This window comes from Pleurodeles waltl, chromosome 9 (assembly GCF_031143425.1).
Source record: "Pleurodeles waltl isolate 20211129_DDA chromosome 9, aPleWal1.hap1.20221129, whole genome shotgun sequence".
In the NCBI taxonomy this organism is placed as follows: Eukaryota; Metazoa; Chordata; class Amphibia; order Caudata; family Salamandridae; genus Pleurodeles; species Pleurodeles waltl.
In genome coordinates this window covers 371,697,406-371,719,785 of record NC_090448.1, presented here as the reverse complement: position 1 = coordinate 371,719,785, position 22,380 = coordinate 371,697,406, and the positions used below count along the sequence as shown (strand labels likewise).

At 48.7% G+C, this 22,380-nt stretch overlaps 1 protein-coding gene across 4 annotated transcripts in view; it reads right to left on the bottom strand.

Annotated features, from left to right (window-relative positions):
• Positions 1-22,380, bottom strand: part of LOC138259317 (transcription elongation factor SPT5-like) — a 197,876-nt gene that overhangs the window by 83,055 nt on the left and 92,441 nt on the right. For all 4 annotated transcript variants that reach the window (XM_069206947.1, XM_069206948.1, XM_069206949.1 and 1 more), the window contains exons 8-11: positions 19,233-19,263; positions 18,647-18,715; positions 776-1,027; positions 388-477 (exon numbers count right to left, since the gene is read on the bottom strand). In XM_069206947.1, coding sequence (XP_069063048.1) covers positions 388-477; positions 776-1,027; positions 18,647-18,715; positions 19,233-19,263 — 442 coding nt within the window. The remainder of the gene's footprint in view (positions 1-387; positions 478-775; positions 1,028-18,646; positions 18,716-19,232; positions 19,264-22,380) is intronic.

The following is a 22,380-nucleotide window of genomic DNA, read 5'->3' as shown; positions in this document are numbered from 1 at the left end:
AACATCATTAAAGTTCCCCCACCGCTCCCCTGAATACACTCATACAAAATGTCAAAACAAGGAGCGTGTGAACAGATGTGCAGCCTACTGCTGAAAATTAAATACATAACACAATTCAAATCAATTTGCACTCTGATTTTGGGTGTTTTTTGTAGTAGCCAAAAGGGTGCCAAGAACACATATTTTGAATTCTTACCATTCTATTGTGCTGTTCTCAAATGTTTCCCTAAATTTCCCCAAAAGTTATTCAACTCTTCCACTGGATAGACGGATTTATCCCATTTCTATAAGGCTCTCACATTCCCTGAATACTGTTGCTGTATACAGTGCTTGCTTAATAAGCAGAGCTGGGAAAACGCTCTCCACTCTATTTAAGAAAGTCCTTACCATGGTAGCATGAGCTTTTATTCTCTCATAGTCAATCCTAGGAATCATTTTCAGAGAGATTGTGTTCTGGCTTGGCTCCACATAATCCACCTGTTGAGAAGCAAAAGACAAGAAATAAGTCTGAGCAATAGATTGCATGTATCATTGTGCAGGGATTACTTTACCACAACTTCTCTGACCCTTCATTTAATGGGAGCCATAGCTCTAGAATGCACAGGAAGAAATGGACAAAAAACTGGAAGACACATAATGGCAGTGAAAAAGTGGCAAAATAATAAACAGGAATAGGAAAGACACTGGAATGGCAAGTAAGTCAACGTACTTTCAATCACAAACTTCAAAGCTATTAAAGGAATTCACTCTGCCGACATGGCATGATCAGCCTTACCTGGGCGATGTCATCCTTGTAGAGTCCACGTTTTAGTCTCACCCAGGATTTTGGCTTTAGAATGGATACCTCCTTCACTACCTTCAACACGTCTGTCATTTCCTTGATGGGCACCATCTGCTGGTTCCAGAAGCCCATCCGCAGGTTTCCTACTCCCTCAATTGCCTGCTTCACGTGGGTCTGTTTATAAGCCTCTATATAGATGTATCCCTTCACATGCTCAGGTGCTATCACAGCCTTGATCTGGAGGGGCTGTGGTGGTTCAGAAGGCAAAGTTAGACACAGTTAGACTCATTCTTCAGCAAAGAAAACCTAAACCTATGTTCTGTCACACAACATCTTTATCAACCACAGTCAGATTTTAATGCTTACTCATGCAGTCTAACTCTTTAAAGTAGAACATCTATGAAATAGTAATTGTAAAGTGATAGTGACAAAATTCTCCAGTGTCGAGCAGAGTCTAATGTGATTATAGACTGATTGCTCTGTCTTCCACACCACTGAAGTATCTTCTTAAAGTCTTTAGTAAGGGCACTATAGGGTGTTCAAAACCTCTTGCCAGTTGTGAGTGAATTCTACAATTTAAACCTTTTTTAGGGTCGATCGCACAAGCGCTCCAAGCCCTTGTTGTGATCTCTCTGTGGGGTTTTAACCATGCCCATGTCACGCCCATCAGTTAGGTTGCTTCGTGGGATTGCCTTTCAAAATTCGCTTGATTTCATTAGTGACAGGCATGCATATGTCATGCCTTTTCCGGTGTTTAGCCCTCCTCGAGAGCACCAGTAACCTACTGAAAACATATGAGGCTCCGTGTTTTCTGAATGGCTTTTGCACTACTTTTTATTTTTATTTCCTAAGCAGTGCGATCTCACAGGGCAGTAGTCGAGCGCCTTGCATGACTTCGACCCTGTTATAGCAGATAATTGCACTTCTGCCAGTTACACGGATAATTGTACTTTTGTCGATATGCTTGATTGCAAGCCAACTTTGGTTTCCCTCTGTGTGTCCTTCATGCTCATGGCAGCCGTCGGCTCGCTTATGTGAAACTGTTTTACATTTCATTTTCAGTTTATGTGTTCAAGAAAAGTCCGGTTAGGAGTTTACAATGTTAATAGCTCAAACTCGAGCAAATAGGAGACCCATTGCATTGCAAATGCTTGTTTGAAGGTGATGCCAATAAGACAATCTTTAAATTGTACACAAATATTAATGTCCCATCATACTGTTCTATCGGCTGAACATAAAGATGTTTAACTTGCATTTAACAGTATTTATTACATTCGGACTTTTACATTTAAATCCATTTAATATGGAAAACAACGTTCCGATTCATTCTGCACCTACACACGGTATTTATGAAGAAAGGAGCTCACGGACCAAGGGTGCCGCAGTGGGGCAGTAAGAGAGGGAGGACAAGGAGGGAACAGCATGTCTTCAAGCAAATGTTTTGCAGAACATTCTAAAAACATCTGCATTTCTGGATCTGGCACCTAGAAATAATGCTAGCAATAAGCATTAGGATAGTTAATGATGCAACTATACACTTGTAAGAAATAGGCACATGCCCTTGAAAAGGACTGTTCTGATTAGATGGCATAAAGTTCCTTGCATTTACTGAGACTAAATAAACAGGAGCACAATAGTGGCCTTGATGACTCATCACTTCACGTGAAGGTGCAAGTAAGACTTATACATCAACATATTTCTGCATAACGGAAGCGAGGATTTACTTCAAATTTCATTGAGGAGCTTGCTCTCAAATAAGGGGGTACAGATTGAGTAAACACTGATAATCATGTTTTACAGTCTCATCCCTTAACAAGTTAGTGTTGCAAGGTGTTAGTAAATATTGTTAACAGAATACTTACATGCATCCATTAAGCTACCTCCACTGGCCATTTAGCGAAAAGGAACAGGGCTTCGACCAAAACGGCATGCAGAAGACAGTCTTTCTTAAAAGGAAAATGGCAGAACCTTAGCTACTGGCTCTTGCCTTGTTTCCTGGAACCTTTCATAGCAGCATGCATTACAGCAAGCCTGACATCCGGCTGCCATTTTGTTTACCTATTTATAGAGCACTACTTACACCAGAGGGCGTAATGGCGTGAGGAACAGGCAGAGGGTCACTTTGCAGCATAGGCAGGTGCAATAAGTGAGGAGCGGAAGAGACAAGTCTCTGTGGAGCTGAGTCGCTGGAACCCTGATTCAAATGATCAAGTATGCAAGACAGCTCCATAGTTTAGGCAAACCAAGAAGCAAGAATCTCTCTATGCCCCCTATTCAGCTGTAAGCCCTCTACACTCCCTACCCAGCTATAAGCCTGCTTAAGCAGGGGGACCGATGTATGCCTAACCCAGCTAATTGAGATCTCTTTTGGCACATGGGGCGCAAGCAGCATTCTAGAAAAAAACTGGCCGTATTCTACAGCAGAAAAAAACAAAGGTTCGAGGAGGCATTTTTTTTTTTTTTTTTTACAAGAACAGAAACAATTTACGGGTTGATGAATAATTTCCTCAGAGATCAAGAAGGCGGCTTCACATTTAAAAAGAGAGTCTGTGTCATTATCCACAGTTTAAAGCTTTCAATGAAACACCAATATGATTAATAAAGCTCAGAAGACCTGCTCAAGTGACCACACAGTGAGTGATAAAAACATAAGACTTTATTGTGCAGTAGTATTCAATTCTCAGTTCCTGAAAATGAATCCTAATGTTTTATGTCAACCACGTTTTGACCTAATTTTTGGTCATCATCAGGACCTAAAGTTGGGGAGATTGGGCACAAATTTGTGACGCGCTGATGAATGCGCTGAGGGGTGTGTGCCAGTGCCAGCCTAACTCTGTGGTAACTGAAATAAGGGCACATCAACAGGTCACAAACTGTCCATTTCATAAAAGAGTACTTTTTTTCATACTGCAGACCTATTTACTGACACATTTGTCAGCTCAGGATAATTCTGACTATCCGAGCACCACCTTGCTTAATTCACCTACATTTCACACGTCATTCTTCTGAATTGGAAAGTTTTTGCTCGGTGGATGTGTCCTTACTTCAACTACCACACTGTTAGTGTGTCTAGCTGGAGCACGACTTGAGGAAACAGGGTTTTTGTTGCAATACCACCCCACACACGTTTTGCCCTCTTTCTAGCTACTAGATGCAGACTGTTGGACCTGGCCCTTTTTGCAGGCTCATCCCCAAACGTTTTTGCCTCCTTCCTCCTATTTGTTCTGACCTGTTTTTGTTGGCTTTAGGACTCTGAGCACTTTACCACTGCTAACCAGTGCTAAAGTGCATATGCTCTCTGTGTAAATTGTACTGTTAATTGGTTTATCCATGATTGGCATATTTGATTTACTAGTAAGTCCCTAGTAAAGTGCACTAGTGGTGCCAAGGGCCAGTAAATCAAATGCTACTAGTGGGCCTGCAGCACTGGCTGTGCCACCCACATAAGTAGCCCTGTAATCATGTCCCAGACCTGCCACTGCAGTGTCTGTAGGTGCAGTTTTAAACTGTAAATTCGACATGGCAAGTGTACCCACTTGCCAGTCCTAACCCTTCCCTTTTCCTACATGTAAGACACCCCCCAAGGTAGGCCCCAAGTAGCCCCATGGGCAGGGTGCAGTGTATGGTTAAGGTAGGACATATACTAATGTGTTTTATATGTCCTGACAGTGAAATGCTGCCAAATTTGATTTTCACTGTAGCAAGGCCTATCTCTCTCATAGGTTAACCTGGGGGCTGCCTTTACACATGATTAAAGCGTAGATTCTCTTTGGGAGCAGATAGACATGTGGAGTTTGGGATCTCTGAACTCACAATTTAAAAATACATCTTTTAGTAAAGTTGGTTTTAAGATTGTGTTTGAAAATGGCACTTTTAGAAAGTGGGAATTTTCTTGCTTAAACCATTCTGTGCCTGTTTGTGGATTCCCGATCTGGGTTAGTTTGACAGTTGGGCTGTTGGCACCTCTCTCTAGACAAGTGGCACAAAGGGAGCTGGGGTGTAGCCTGCATATCCTGATGAGCCATCTGTGCTAGGAGGGAGGGGAGGAGTGGTCACTCACACCTGAAAGGGCTGTGCTTGCCCTCACACAATGTAGTCTCCGACCCCCTGGTGAGTGTCTGGGGCCTGGCCTGGGCAAGGCAGGATTTCACAAACAAGTGAGACTTTCCTTTGAAGTAAGCATACTTCAAAGGCTAAAATGGGTTTAAGAAGAGCACCCAAAACCACAGACTTTAGACACTTCTTGGGGTAGACACTCTACCTCACAGACACTTCTGGACAAGAAACCTGCTGGTACCGAATCCCTGAATCAGACCTGCCAAGAGGAACTGCCTGGCTGCCCAAAGGACTCACCTGGACTGCTTTCTGTGAAGAACTGCTGCCTTGCTGTTGCCCTGCTGCCTTGCTGCTCTCTGGATGTGCTGAGAAGTGCTCTCCAAGGGCTTGGATAGAGCTTGCTCCCGTTCCCTTAAGTCTCAGGACCAAAAAGACTTTACTCCTGCAACTGGACTCCTTGTGTGGCAAAAATTTGACGCACAGCCTGCTAAAAACCACGCACAGCCTGCATCACAGTGAAAAATTCACTGCACGCCAAACTGGAACGGCGCAGCCCGACTTCGCAACAAGAAGATCGACGCAGCGCCAGCGTAGTGACCGGAACTTCGATGCACAGCCCACCAGATCGACACACAGCCGACCCGGGACAACACAGCCCGACTTCCAGAGAGGAATCGACGCAGCACCTGCCGTGAAGGAGACATTTCCACGCAACACCCACCCGATCAACAGGGCGCCTGTGACTTCGCTCCGCAAGCCCAGTATTCCACGCATTAACCCCAGGGCATCTGAAAACCCCGCAACCCGAAGAGGATCCAAGTCTGCACGCCACAAATCGACACAAAGTCTTCCCGTGCATGTAAAATAACAACGCAAGTCTGTGTGCAAAGAGGCGAAACTGACGCACACCTCCCTGTTTTCCACACATCGCCTCCTATGCAGTCGCTTGCAGAGATTTTGAACGCAAACCAGGTTCTTTGTGCGTGCAAGAGACATAGGCCCTCATTACAACATTGGCGGTAAAAGCCGATTACCGCCGTGCAGAAGACTGCCAACACACCGCCGCGGCCGCGGAAATCCGCCACAGCTATTATGACCCACATCACGGAATCCGCCAAAATTCAGACACCCACACAAGTCCGCCACACCAAAGGTCAGTGATAAACTGGCGAAAACAAAACCTCCACCATCACACCAACAGAAATACGCCAACACTATCACGACACACAAATCCACGCAGCGGTCTTTCAACCGCGGTATTCCATTGGCGGTCCGCGCTCAAAATACACACACACATACAAAACACAGCCACATTGGACCATTCGAAATACACACACATGATACACATACACACACTACTCCCACACACCCATTACAATATAAAACACACCCCCATATCACCCACAAACCCCTACGACCACAAGAAGCACAGAGAGAGACACCACCATCAACAATACTAGCAGGCACACAACACCATCACCCACATAACTTCCACGCACCTCACACAACACCCCACTACATATCAGCACACTTATCACCACACACACCACCCCACACATCACCCACACCACCCCATGGCACGGCAAAGACACCCCAGGTTCTCCTCGGAGGAGCTCAGGGTCATGGTGGAGGAAATCGTCCGGGTAGAGCCACAGCTATTCGGATCACAGATGCAGCACACCTCCATTGCAAGGAAGATGGAGCTATGGCGAAGAATAGTGGACAGGGTCAAAGCAGTGGGACAGCACCCAAGAAATCGGGATGACATCAGGAAGAGGTGGAACAACCTACGGGGGAAGGTGCGTTCCGTGGTCTCAAGACACCACCTTGCTGTTCAGCGGATGGCGGCGGACCCCCACCTCCCCCCCAACAACTAACAACATGGGAGGAGCAGGTCTTGGCGATTCTGCATCCTGAGGGCCTCGCAGGAATAGATGGCGGAATGGACTCTGGTAAGTCAAATCTTAACTATTACATTCCCCACCCTACCTGCATGCCAACACATACCCCCACCCTCACCCCCATCACTCCAACTCCTCACACATGTCTCAACATCACAAACCACACATCCCAACACCAAGCCCTGCATGCAACACCAAAGCATGGACATCCATCACCAAAGCATGCCCACTGCACAAAATCATACACCCCCCTAAACCATCATCACACAAGGTCCCACACAGGAATGCAAGCACTGGGGTACACGGTCACCCACCCATTGCACACCATGGCACACACAGATGTAAAAAACATCCTTTTATAGCCCTGCAGGACCCCTACCCAACGTCACCGGACAGGAGGGTCCACACATGTCCACACCACCAACAGAAGAGGCCCACAGTGATGACAGCAGCTCTGTCCAACTGGATCTAAATGACCAGCACGGCCCATCGGGGACCTCGGGACAGTCGGTTCCCATCATACAATCACAGGCCACTACAGAGCTTCCCCCCTCTGGAAACACCAGCACAGCACCCACCCAGCGGTCCCATACCTCTGTCCCCAGGACACGCCAATCAGCAGTGTGTCCATCACTACAGGGAACCCCGGCTAACCCACCACCCCAACAACAACAGGGACCTGGGGGCAGTGGCAGTGGGCACATGGTCCAGGGGACGGAGGCCCAGGAACACAGGGGAACTGGGAGGGCTGCTGTGCGACAGGGGGAGGACAGGCCAAGGGAACCCACCATCGTGGGAGCCTACCACCACTCCCAGGAGACGATGGCAACAGTACTGGCCAAGTTTCAGGAGACCCAGCGCCTGCAGGAGGAACAGTATCTGGGCTTTAGGGAGGAACTCAGAGCCATCAATTCCACTCTGGGCACCATTGTAGGGGTGCTGAAGGAAGTACTCAACACCAGGAGGGACACTGTGGCACAACAAGGTGCCCCTGACACTAACATGGACGATGAACTGCCCATCACCTCCGCTGGCGCTAGTGGACAGGAGGCACCGCCACAGGACCACCACACCAGCACCCCACCCCCTGCAGAGGGAGAACCACCCCGCAAACAGTCCCTGAGATCCAGGACAAAGACAGAGAATGATGCCAAGACCCCTGCCAAGAAATGAGACCACCCTGAATGTCACCCTTCTGTCCCACTTTGTCACCCTGTCCATCCTTAAACTGCCCCAGCTCCACTTCCTATGCCCATTTTGGCAATGCACCTGTGAGACTAATAGACAGTACTCTGCCATGGTATTCCTCCAACATCACCCCTCACCATTTTGCAACCCCTTCCAATGTTTTGCACTTAAATAAACACCCTTGAAGCACAAAACAATCTGGAGTCAGTCTGTGATTTCGGAATAGTGTATTAGCAATTACTGTGGCAAAAAGCTCTTTCAATTGTAATGTCAACATACCTATGTCACACAGCTCTAGTCCATGAGGAATCAAAGCAGATGTCACACAGTGGGACCCACATCTGTGAAATCGTAAGGGAAAGTGACAACTCAGTGACCATACACTGGGTGAAAACGACAGACAGTAGAGAGGTAGTGGTGTTAAAGTACATGTAGTAGGCAAGTTGCAGGATCACTGAGTCCCTGTTGTCCATGTCCTCTTCTTCTGCTTCCTCGTCTTCACTGTCCACAGGCTCCACAGCTGCAACAACACCGCCATCTGGACCATCCTCCTGCAGAAAAGGCACCTGTCATCGCAATGCTAAGTTGTGAAGCATACAGCAGGCCACGATGAACTGGCACACCTTCTTTGGTGAGTATAATAAGGATCCACCTGTCATATGGAGGGACCTGAACCTGGCCTTCAGGAGGCCGAAGGTCCGCTCGATTATCCGCTGTGTTCGCCCATGGGCCTCATTGTAGCATTCCTCTGCCCTTGTCCTGGGATTCCTCACTGGGGTCAGTAGCCATGACAGGTTGGGGTAACCAGAGTCATCTGCAAATAAAGAGGGACAACTGTTAGACACACACTAACCTGTAGGGATAACCCCAGACCCAGACAACAATTCCCACTGTCTTGCTTCCAGGTGCTCACCTAATAGCCACACACGGTGCCTCTGGAGTTGACCCATCACATAAGGGATGCTGCTATTCCGCAGGATGTAGGTGTCATGCACTGAGCTAGGGAACTTGGCATTCACATGGGAGATGTACTGGTCTGCCAAACATACCATCTGCACATTCATCGAATGATAACTCTTGCGGTTTCTGTACACCTGTTCACTCCTGCGTGGGGGGACCAAGGCCACATGTGTCCCATCAATGGCACCTATGATGTTGCGGATATGTCCCAGGGCATAGAAATCACCTTTCACTGTAGGCAACTCCTCAACCTGATGGGAAACGATGTAGCTCCGGATGTGTTTCAGCAGGGCAGACAACACTCTGGACAACACGTTTGAAAACATAGGCTGGGACATCCCTGATGCTATGGCCACTGTTGTTTGAAATGACCCACTTGCAAGGAAATGGAGCACTGACAGCACCTGCACTTGAGGGGGGATTCCTGTGGGATGGCGGATAGCTGACATCAGGTCTGGCTCCAGCTGGGTACACAGTTCCTGGATTGTGGCACAGTCAAGCCTGTATGTGATGATCACATGTCTTTCCTCCATTGTCGACAGGTCCACCAGCAGTCTGAACACCGGAGGATGCCACCATTTCCTCACATGTCCCAGCGGACGGTGCCTATGAAGGACAACAGCGAGCACAGAGTCAAACAACTCAGAGGTACGTACCCACAGCTTACACAGAACACGAATCCTAATCCGAAAAGTGGCCTGTATGTGTGTTGAGTCTAGGCCTAGGTATGTGTGACGCAGTTAAAAATTAAGCCATGTGGGCCCCTGAAATGGCGGCTGCCTGACCTCTAAAGTGGGACAGTGGGATGTGAGGTAACTGCGCTGACGTTGTACACCGTCGTGGTAGGCGGTCGAAGACGGCGGCGCAATGCTGCATTAGTTAACATTGGACCCTATGGGACCCAGGAGCCAATGACAATGTACACCCGCGCGGTGACTGTACTCACCGCCACGGACGTGACCGCCATTTTCTATCTGATCAATCACTCTATACCTGATCTTCGACAGGAGAGGACCTACACTGTAAGTGCTGCTGTGACCTCGGTATGGAAGAGACAATGGCTCGAGTGTCTGGGGAATGGGCCCCTGCCTTCACATCGGAGGAGTTGGAGAAACTCGTGGACAGGGTCCTCCCCCAGTACACGCTACTCTACGGTCCTCCAGACAAACAGGTAAGTACACTGGGAGCATGCTGTATGAGCTATGCCTGTGTGGAGTGGGGTGGATGAAAGAAGGGTGGGGGGAGATTGAGGCATGCATGAAAAGACGGTGAGTGCATGTGCCACACGGCAAGGGTAGGGATGGGGGCCAATGACTCTGACGGTGCAGTTGGTAATAAGTTTCTCTTCCCCCTGTACAATTCATGTAGGTCAGCGCCCACCACAAAAAATATATTTGGCGTGCCATCGCTAAGGACGTCCGGACCCTGGGGGTCTACCACAGACGGAGCACCCACTGCCGGAAAAGATGGGAGGACATTCACCGCTGGAGCAAGAAGACGGCGGAGGCTCAGCTGGGGATGGCCTCCCAACGTGGGAGGGGTGCCTGTCGCACCATGACCCCCTGATGTTCAGGATCCTGGCGGTGGCGTACCCGGAGCTGGATGGGCGCTTGAGGGCATCACAGCAGCCACAAGGGGGTACACTCTCATCCTGCTGATTTTGCGCGCAGTGGAGGTGTCTGGGTGTGGGAGGTGGGCTGTGGGTTTCCCTAGGCCATGGCGAGTTTAGTAGGCAAGGTCCCTCTGTAAGGCAGGCCATGTGGCACCCCACCTCTGTAGAGTGCCAAGTACACCTAGTCATGCCCCTGTGTCATCCATGTGTGCAGATGTCATCCATAGCCTAGTAGGCCATTTCCCAGGGATTGAACAGTGGAGCCCAAGAGCGCGGCGTAGTGCAGGGGGCTTCTGTGTCTGTCGTGTCCGCCAACGGTAGCGGTAATGCATGCACTGAACATGTCTTTCTTCTGTCGTCGTCCTCCCTTTTTGTGGTCTCCCTGTTCTTGTGTGCATTAGCATCATCAGGCGGAGGAGCAGTGGCACCAGAGCACGCGGAGCATGAGGGAGCTGCATCCCGCATGGCCCTGGAAGGCGACACTACGGACTCAGAGTTCACCAGTGGGACGGAGGGCGAGGGGAGCTCCATGGCGGGGACAGGAGCTGACACCAGCGACACAGACTCGTCCTCTGATGGGAGCTCACTTGTGGTGGCGGCAACATCTGTGACCCCTGCATCTACAGGGACAGCCGCCACGCCCCCTACCAGCACCGCCCTCCCAGCAGCCCCTCAGACTTTGCCCCGTGCCCGCTCACCCAGGAGGGTGGGCATCACCTTCGCCCCAGGCACCTCAGCCCCTGCCCCAGTCACCCCTGCTGCCCTCAGTGAGGAGGCCATTGACCTCCTCAGGTCCCTCACTGTTGGGCAGTCTACCATTTTGAATGCCATCCAGGGTGTCGAAAGGCAGTTGCAACAAACCAATGCATTCCTGGAGGGCATTCATTCTGGTCAGGCGGCCCTTCAGCGAGCTTTTCAGACTCTGGCCTCAGCACTGATGGCAGCCATTGTCCCTGTCTCTCGCCTCCCCCCTCCAACTTCCTCCACCCAGACCCAATCCCCTGTACCCCAGCCTATCCTAAGCACACCTTCAGACCAGCATGCACACACGTCAACACACAAGGGAAGCTCAGGCAAACATAAGCACCACACATCCCACAAGCACTCACGCAAGCATCACACACATGCAGACACACCAACATCCACTGCCTCCACTGTGTCCCCCTCCTCCTCGTCTACCTCCTCCCTCCCAGTCTCGTCTGCACTCACACCTGCATGCACTACATCTACAGCCACTACTGCCATCACCAGCACACCCACCACCACACCCCGCTCACGTGCAGTCACCACCCCCACTACCATTCACACATCCCCTGTGTCCTCTCCCAGTGTGTCTGTGACGCCACCTCCCAAGATACAAAAACGCAGGCACACACCCACCCAACAGCCATCCACCTCATGACAGCCTCCAGCACATGTACCTTCACCCAAAGTCACCAAACGAACACCTCCTACAACCACAACCTCTTCCTCCACTCCCAAACCCCCTCCAGCTACCCGTTCCAGTGTCTCCAAAAAAACTTTTCCTGTCCCACCTTGACCTCTTTCCCACACCTCCCCCACCCTGTCCGTCTCCTAGGGCCCGACTCTCCAGGTCCCAACCTAGCACCTCAGCCACAACATCTCCGGGACCAGTGGTGCCTGTAGTCACTGGAATCTGGAGTGCACCGGCCACCAGGGCAGCCAGTGTGGCACGGACCCACAGCACGGACAGTCCCCCACCTGTCAAGCATCAAAAGTTGGCCAGTGCCCGGCGGGAGAGGGGGAAGACTCCAGCCACCAAACCCTCTCCCAGGGGTCCCAGTGGGAGTGTGGGGTCAGCTGCGACACCTTCCAAGGAGGGGAAGGGCCACAAGAAACCCAGAAAGTCTGGGAAGAGCAGCACAGCGGAGGAGACCGCCATCATCCCCATTGCCCAGTAGGCCATCACCCGCGCTGCCCCCCGCCTCAAGCACCGCTGAACAGGGCACCGCCGCCTCAAGCACCGCTGAACAGGGCACCGCCGCTCCAAGCACCGCTGAACAGGGCACCACCACTACAAGCACCGCTGAACAGGTCACCGCCGCCTCAAGCACCGCTGAACAGGGCACTGCCGCTACAAGCACCGCTGAACAGGGCACCACCACCACAAGCGCCGCTGAACACGCCACCGCCGCCTCAAGCACCGCTGAACAGGGCACCGCTGTTACAAGCACCGCTGAACAGGGCACCGCCGCCACAAGCACCGCTGGCCCATGAGCGCCAAGGGCACTGACGTTACTGAGTCCATCACGAGCAGGATGAAGCACTCTGGGCACAGTGCCCCCTCCAGAACCAGTGGATATTGCCATCCACTACCTCTGTCCTTTATCAGGATGAAGCACTCTAGGCACCATGCCCCCTCCAGAACCAGTGGAGACTGTCATCCACTACCTCTGTCCTTAGCAGGATGAAGCACTCTGGGCACCATGCCCCCTCCAGAACCAGTGGAGAGATACATCCACTACCTCTGTCCTTAGCAGGATGAAGCACTCTGGGCACCATGCCCCCTCCAGAACCAGTGGAGAAAGGCATCCACTACCTCTGTCCTTAACAGGATGAAGCACTCTAGGCACCATGCCCCCTCCAGAACCAGTGGAGAGATACATCCACTACCTCTGTCCTTGGCAGGATGAAGCACTCTGGGCACAAGGCCCCCTCCAGAACCAGTGGAGACTGTCATCCACTTGAGAGACTGTGGATTTGCACTCCCCAGGATGGCACAGTGGGCAACCCACCAACTGTATAGACTTGAGACACTGTGGCTTTGCACTCCCCAGGATTGAACAGTGGGCAAACCACCCACTGTATAGACTTGAGAGACTGTGGCTTTGCACTCCCCAGGATTGAACAGTGGGCAAACCACCCACTGTAGAGACTTGAGAGACTGTGGCTTTGCACTCCCCAGGATAAAGCAGTGGGCAAACCACCCACTGTAGAGACTTGAGAGACTGTGGCTTTGCACTCCCCAGGATAATGCAGTGGGCAACCCACCCACTGGAGAGACTTGAGAGACTGTGGCTTTGCACTCCCCAGGATGGAACAGCGGGCAACCCACCCACTGTAGAGACTTGAGAGACTGTGGCTTTGCACTCCCCAGGATGGAACAGTGGGCAAACGACCCACTGTATAGACTTGAGAGACTGTGGCTTTGGACTCCCCAGGATTGAACAGTGGGCACATGGCCCCCTCGTGGATTTGGCGTCGTGCACTCAACTGCCTGAGGTGCCCCCCCTTTCCCTCCCCCTGAGATGCCTGTTTTCTTGCTCTCTGATGCCCCTGCAGTGTTCTCTCCGTCATGGTCGGGGATCTTGTGTGGGCCTAGCCCATACCGTGTGGGCCCAGTGTTCCACGGACTTCATTGGAGCACTACCTGGACTACTACGCTTGGTGTATATTTTGTTTATGGTGTATATATATATTTTTGCTTTCGTCGATTTTCATATATTACAATGGTTACTCTCATTTCCTTTTGTCTTTGTATTCTTCCAGGGGGTTTGCGGGGTGTAACTATAATGTAGAAATATGTATTAGTGTGTGTGTGTTGTAGTGGGTGAGGGTGGGGGTGGGGTGTTACGTGTGTGTGTCCCTGTTCCCCCCCCCGTGTCGTAGGTGCAGTACTCACTGTTGTCTTCGCTGCTGGCGTTCGTGCTCCTGGTAGAGGAGAAAGAAGATGAGGGCTGGCAGGATGTGCAGCTCGGCTTCCATGGCGTCCGGATTCCTCGTGGGGTGTGTAGAGGTGGGCGTTTTCCCTTTGGAGTCCGGTTTCCGCCGTGTTTTTGTCCGCAGTGAATCCGCCCCGGAAAAGGTGGCGAATTGGTAGGTTGTGATACTGTGGGCGGTACTTTGTCTTCCGTCTGTCTGTTACGGTGACCACCAAGCTGTTTGTCTGTACCGCCGTGGCGGTCAGAGTGTTAAAGTGGCTGTCTTTGTTGGCGGTTTCCGCCAAGGTCGTAATTCCAATTTGTTTACCGCCGGACTGTTGGCGGTCTTACCGCCACTTTAACACCGTCCGCCAGGGTTGTAATGACCACCATATTGTTTTTAAGAGACAAATGACACTTTATACCACTTTTACAGTGATATCTCAACATATACTTATTGCATTTTAATTGTTTTGACCTGCATCTTATCAGAAAAATATTATATATTTTCCTAACACTGTGTGGTGTATTTTTGTGATGCTATACTTTTTTATTGCATGATTTATTGCACAAATACTTTACACATTGCCTTCTAAGTTACTGCCTTCTAAGTTAAGCCTGACTGCTCAGTGCCAAGCTACTAGAGGGTGGGCACAGGATAATTTGGATTTTGTGTGACTTACCCTGACTAGAGTGAGGGTCCTTGCTTGGGCAGGGGTTAACCTGACTGCAAACCAAATATCCCATCTCTAACACAGATTTTATACTCTGACTGTGCACGGAGGCCTGCCAACTAGACCTCAATGCCAGTGTTCTTTCTCTAAAACAAGGTGATATCTAATTATAACACAATTGGCAAAAAACTTTTGACCTCCTGTAAGTCCCTAGTAGTAGGTACTCCTGGTACCTACTGCATGGGTAGTAAAGAGGGCCCCTTAGGGCTGCAGCATATTGTATGCCACCCTAAAGGACCCACACACAAATTCCACACAGACTGCATTTGCAGGATGCATGACATGGTGCAAACCATGAAGTGAAATCATAACATAGCACACTCCTGTGTGCCATACCAATGTCACTGCATTTAATTTAAGTCACCCCTACAGCAGGCCTCTGAGCCCTAAGGCAGGTCACATTATATTTTACGTGAGCACATATCTGCATGAGCAGATATTCCCTTGTGATGTAAGTGAACAGGGAAGCCATCTTAAGGTACGTACTGGGCACTGGTCAAAACGAGTGACACAGCTATATAATGGGTTCACCAAAAACATATGGTGTTTAGTAGTCAAACATCTTGTATTAATAAACCCACACTGATTCCAAGAAGAATAGTAGTGCTTGATGAATGTGACCACCATCACTTTTGTGAACACACGAGGAGCACTAGTGAGGCTGAAGAGGAGCAGAGCCAACTGAAAATCCTCTCTGCTGTATATGAATATACATACTGCAGAAACAAGGCTATCATCCTGTCACAAGGATCCAGAGCTACAGAACCTGTGCAATGTGATAATTTTTAATTTATTTTGCCTTATGAATATAGGCTGAAGCCTCATCCTTCAGCAGGAGGAAACAGCAAAGAGTAAACCTCACACCTATTGCATCAGAATGAATGGGTGCTTCCCAGGTTAGTATGGAAAGAACTAGGATTTGATTTACAGTTCCTACAAATCAAGTAGGACTGTGTATCTGGTCAACATAAACTTCAGAGTATAGGGACCCAGTCCACGTATACCATCAGGAAATGTTGACACAATTCCAAACTAGCTCACAGTGCCACGTCTGAACCCCTAAACATACCAGGATACCAGATGGGTTTTGCAACCTTAAATACGACTAATCAGAATCCCAAGGAAATCGGGGAAACAGATATACTCTTTCATTGTCAGACTACCCAAGAAAGTTACAAAAAATGTTGTTTAGAGCATTTATTGCAACAATCTTACACTTGCATAAAAACATGATCTGTGATTTTTTTTAGCAAACGAGACAAAGCATAGTAACCAGCATTACAAAAACGGTGAAAAAGATAAACAGTTCAACCATGATTTTGTGATTGTGTTGGTACAGAGATAGAGGTATAGAGAGCATAGTGGTAGTACCCTCTGCCAGATCTACTGCGACAGCTCAACCCCCCCATACCTGGGTAAGATATCCGGGAAGCCACAAAGCCGAACTGATGTAGTGCAGGATATTTGTCCCGTGCAGGGTAGAGGTCAGAATCCAAATCAGTATCAGAGTCAGCTAAGCTATATTTCGGGCACTGCGAGGTGCGCTCCAAGATAATCCCAGTAAAAGTGCTCCTCTGCTGCACATGGTGCAGAGGCAGCTTTTATAACACTAGCCCTGTTTGCGCAACACTGTGTCAGAGGGACAATGTTATGATATGTCTGCAAACACGGAGCTGTCTTAACAGACAATCAGAATAATTAGCTTTGGACATAGTGTACAGACTAAATAGCATCAACACATCAATATCACTTGAATGAAAAGCCAAGTAAAAGGTTACCAGCAGAAAAAGAGACACTAAAATAAAATGTGCATTTAAAAATGGAGACTCTAAGCGGGCCCTATTGTGCTTTACCACAGGTTCACCCTTCTGTGTTGTTGAAAATCTAGACCACCCGACTCTCTAAACCTGGAAGCAGTGGCAGGAAATCAGGATCACCAGGGCCAGGTCTATGACATCTAGCAACCTGCCCATTCACCGGTGGCCAAGAACAGAGTTTAGACCAAGTTCCCATTAAGGTATTAGTGAGGGCTTCAAAGAGAGAAGGTAAGGCTGGCTCACATTGCAAAATTACTGTGAGGACATTTTCTTGACTTCAGCAGAAGCCATGTGTACGTCCAGGACCTCAGCCACTCATCAAGTTATGATGGCAAAAGAGGCACTCCCCTCCATTTGGGGGCCAAAAGGCAATTTCAACTCTGTATCACGGGAAGTACCAAGCACACTAGCCTCCTGTACGTCCTTGTAAAGGCTGTTATCATCATGGGGTTGGGGGGAGTAAAACATCCCCATCATCTTCTCCGAGTGGGTCAGGCTCGGGTACTGTGGGAACAAGGTTCAGTGTAGCAGATTCAAAGCACAACCTTGTCAGGATTGGACCAATGCTGGTTTGAAGTCAGACATTGTCACCTGTATCGGACTGTCCTACAGCATCAGCAAAAAGGAGGCACCAACATCGGTCCTAAAGCCGGTGTGAAAGTAAGCACCGGAGTCTGTTTCCGCCCGCTGGCCCAAGAGAAACTCAAAATAGGGCCGGCGGAGTTTAGCTTGTAATGGAGGTGTAGTGGCGTTATGAGTTTGTCTGGAGGCCTCCGCTGCCAGGGAAACTCATAATGAGTGCCTGTGTGTCTAATATATCAAATAGCTGGGATAGTTGTGTTAAATTAAATCTATTTTGTATGCTATCTGTAGCACTGAAGAAGAGAGGAAATGTCCCTTCAAAAGTTAGCTCCTGAACACATCACTGAAGCAAGCTTAGTGCTTGATCAATAATGACATTTTTATTTGTGCTAAGACTGACCCCAGTGTAGAACACCAAACCACTGCACAGTATACATCTGTAATATGATCAAAGAAGATCTGTTAATGCATGACACAATAAGCACATACAGCCTGTGGAACCACAAGCGCTCATCTTGGACAGTTATGTGGGTCTTGTGTTCTAAACTCAAAAGAGAATCATGAGCCACCAAGTGCATCTTCTGAAGAAGAATCAAATAGGATATTGTTTTGGCTTGTATGAAATGTGCACAGTAGGAAGGTGCTAACCTACTGAAGGTTTCATAAAAGATGTAACAGATCCTTGATAGGTCGGTGGAAATATGCATTTTTGTGGTTTAATTATTTTCTCCATTCTCTCCATGTGAATACCTCGAAATTTAGCAACTGGCAAAGATTCGTACAGCTGAACTCTGTGGTCTGCAGCATACCCTAACGCACAGTGTCACATAGGCATGGTAGGAAGGAGGCAGACAACTGGTCTTGCTTACGTCATTAGAGAGAGGATCTCTCCCTTAAAGGATCTGAACTGTCACAGACACACAAACATAAAACAAGAATCGAACCTGGGCAAGGCAAAATCATATATGTGCTAGGGCATCATCATGTTTAGTTGAAATGAAAGTGGGCCCAATAAGCTGACCAAATACATGTTAAACATCCAGGGTCCCAGTCTATGCCATGCAAGGTCCTCTCTATGGCAGGGATATTTCAAATATAACAATCGGCCAAGGCGAAAGTATTGTGCATTGTGACAGAGCAAGAGAAATATATTTCTCACACTTCTAGAACTGTACTTATTTCCTTCGTTAATAAAACGCTACATGCAAACTAGTTTAACCGAATCTCAGTGCTAGCTGGGGACTGAGCTAATGCCAAAAGATCATTCTCTCTAGGCCACAGTCGGTCAACAATCTGAACTGGTCAGGAAGCGGCAGAAATATGCAATGTCAACAGCAGTAACACATGACTTACTGTGTCAGTAAACTGGTAGGCGATATACTTCCTCATCAATAAAAAGGTTGTTGCACGTTCCTCACCGATCTAAAGAGAGGAGGAGAGTGACACCAATTGAGATCTGACCCCATGTCCATTCTAACCAACAGGTGCTAATGGCAACCCAAATTAGGGCAGATATGAAAGGGGCAAAATTCAAAGGGATAATTCCTCAACAGGAGATTTTGGAAATTTCATTATTTAACTCGAGCAAATTCTATACTGTTGTGTTCGGTCTCACTGGCCATTAAACACCAATCAATTATTTTAGAAAGAATACTCTGTCATTATTTGAATTCTCACACTCAAATGTGAAAAATGGCTTGCAACTCATCCCCCAACACCTAAATGTCACAGTAATAATAACTTTTAATTTAGTTCTTACTGTCCGATTGAAGTTATCAAACTCCGTGGTATTGAAATTTATTGATCTTTGTAGCCTACCTGATACTGAATATAATATGAAGGAAGAATACAAATTTTGACAGCATGTGAGTCACTCCCTGAGCAATTTGTTCCACTATATTATTGTATACCTGAAGGGAGACACAAATCCTGTACATACCTTACATTTGACTGTCCAGAGGTTAGGGTCTCTGTTTGGAGAGGAGAAAAGGCATGTTAGCAGAGCAGACACAAATATGTGCCACTTACATTTTCTAGAGGAAATACTTAGTGTATGAAAGTGCCCCATTTGACATGGTCACCCCCACTTTTTTGCCACTACTACCTGGGTTTTGCGACTGAAGGTGCACTGGGTTCCTGCTAACCAGGACCCCAGTGCCAGTGCACTTTGCCTAAAACAAGGTAAAAGGTCTAATTGTGTAGAATTGATGCACTCTTTAGTACCTCTGTAAGTCCCTAATAAATGGTACCCCTGGTACATAGGGCCTCTGTACTAAAGAGGGTCCCTTAGGGCTGCAGCATGTATTGTGCCACCCCAAGGGACCCTCCCCCTACAAATTGCACACAGCCTGTCATTGTAGACTGTGTGTCATGGTGCAAGCCATGAGTGAAATGTCTCAAACCACTGCATCTAATATAGGTAAGTCACCCCTACAGCAGTCCTTAGAGCCTTAAGGCCGGGTGCATTATATTTGATGTGAAGAAAAATCAGCATCAGCAGATATGCCCCAGTGATGTCTAGTTTGAGTCCTAGATATTAAAAGTGAGCAGGGAATCCACCTTAAGTTATGTACTGGGCACTCGTCATTATGAGCTACCCATCTACATAATGGATTCACTGAAACCTATGGTGTTTGGTATCAAACACCTCGTCTTATTAAATCCATACTGATGCCAGCATTGGATCTATTATGACATGCACCTAGAGGACACCTTAGGGGTGCCCCCTGAAACCTGCCAGACTCTTAGTGCAGTGTCTGACTGGTATCGACCAGCCTGCCACCACAGACAGGTTTCTGACCCCTGGAGGTGAGATCCAGCGCTCTAAGAGACCAGAAACAATGCCTGCTCAGGAGGAAGGTGTTATCACCTTCGTCAGTAGGATGTCCAGTAAATCTGCATACCAAGGCAAGGGATTTCAAAGTTCTACCCCCTTTGATATGTGGTCCCGGCTTCTCCCAGACCTGGGAGAGGCCATCCCCCATTCCCTGAGGCCCTATTCGCACCAGGACAGTCAGGAACCTAGCTATGCAAGGAGGCGTGCTGCACTACCAGGCTAGTCACACACCTAAGGTGGGCAGCCTGATGCGCTCCATGAAAGAAGGGTTCCACCATCTTGTTTTTGGTGAAATTAGGAATTCAGAGACAGGGTTATGCCCACTCCCTGTAGAACGTGGTCATATAGGGGGTCTAGTCACCCCAGGGGGCAGGTAGCCAATTGGCTACTACACTACACTTAAAGCCCCTAAATTCAGTATTTAGGTACCCCTCTGACACCAGGAACTTAGTTTCATATGTTGGAAGAGGATAAAGTAGAGCCAACCAGCGTGCAAACGGTGGGCCAGCCTGGGCTTTTGCCACCAAATCCTGTCTACCTGCTGCTGTCCTGACAATCGCCCAGGCCCAACTCGTCCTGCAGCTGTGCATCTCCCAAAACGCTTGGAGGGCTGCCAGCACTTTGCAGACCAGCTAGAATCTCCCCTAGAATGGCGGAGCCACTTCCCTCCAACCTGGGAATGCAGGATGCTGAAGACACATTAGAAATGTTGTGAGTTTTTTTGGGACCACCAGAGGGTCCACAAACTTCAGGGGTTGTGTCCGATCTCAGGACTCGATCTCCCACAACCCACTCAGGTAGTATAGTGCCAGTCCAGTCGCCACTGATGAACTGGTCTCTCTGTTACAGCAAGTCCAGCAGTTGCTCACACGAAAGCAATGCTATTCTTTCTGGGGAACAGAAATCACTTCAACTTCAGGTCCAACGGACTTGGGGGTATCTCTGGAAGGGTGGAAATTGGTGGCGCAGTAAGCACTTCAGAATCCAGTGGTAGGCAGGCATTCCTGGCAGTTGAGCTCTTAGATTATGTTCACCCTGAAGCTTAATAGGAGGCTAGCCAACTGGCCCTTGGAGACACTTCTTCCGTCCTGGCACAAGTGGAGTTCATTTCCACAAGTAGCCACAGCAGGAACAGTCATCTTTGCAGGCCCTTCGGGAGCAGTCTGAGCAGTCCATCCCTTGGTGAGGCCTCTCTTTGCTGGGTCCAGGGAGCAGCAGGGAAATCCTTCTTAAATCTTCTGTGGACTGTGTGTTTGGGGTGCCTCTTTTTTGCCATCTCCTCATTGGTGGGACTGGAGGACTCAATAGCCAACTGGTTAATAGTTCCCACAAGGCTGCCGTTCCCACTTTACATCACTTCCTGAGGGTCTGGCCGTCAAACAATCCCAGGATATCCCTCTTTGCCATAAACCAAGATAGCACAAGCCTTCTTCCCTGTGACAAGCCCGGGGCACGCCCTGGGGGTGTATTCAGCACAGTGAGATACTTCTCCTCGAAAAATGGTTGTGCAAGGACTTTCCCCCCCTATTTCTATTCTATTACTATTTTGGGATTTTATAAAGCGCATGGCTGCCAAAGGCTTCCCAATGCTACTGCAGGTCGAAACAGAAAAGAAACAATCATCAAGAGACCTATAGATGAAAGAGAATGGTTTTCAGAGTTTTCCAAAAAGAGAGTTCAGAATCTACTGTCCGAACTTGGGCCGGGAGAGAATTCCACAGTTGGGCTGCCTTAAAAGCAAAGGATCTACCTCCCCATCTTGCTCTTTTATAGCGGGGTATGCTAATCAGGGATGCAGAGGAGGATCTGAGCAGACGTTGGGGGATATAGGGAGTGATAATCTGTTTGAGAAAAACAGGACCTTTGTTGTCAAGAGCACTATGAACCAGTCAGGCTGCTTTATACGCTGTTCTACAGGTAACCAATGAAGGGTGGCCAGGGCAGGTTTTGCTGAGGTATGGATCGGGGTTCCCAGCAGAAGACGGGCAGCGGCATTCTGTATTACCTGTATCCTCCTCAGGACTTTCCCCCCTCAACCTGTGTATCAACACAAAGGAGGGGTCAGGCAAAGGTGTAATCGTCATATGCTTCACCGAGGCAGTAGCATCTTTGAATCTGGGCCATTTGTGGCCACTGGCCAGCAGCCATCCTGCTGCCAGAGATCACACCCCCTGCCTTCAGAAATTCTCTTTGTTTCCTGTGCCTGGGAATGTTTCACACTTCCTAGCAGGGAGGCAACATGTTCTCTTGT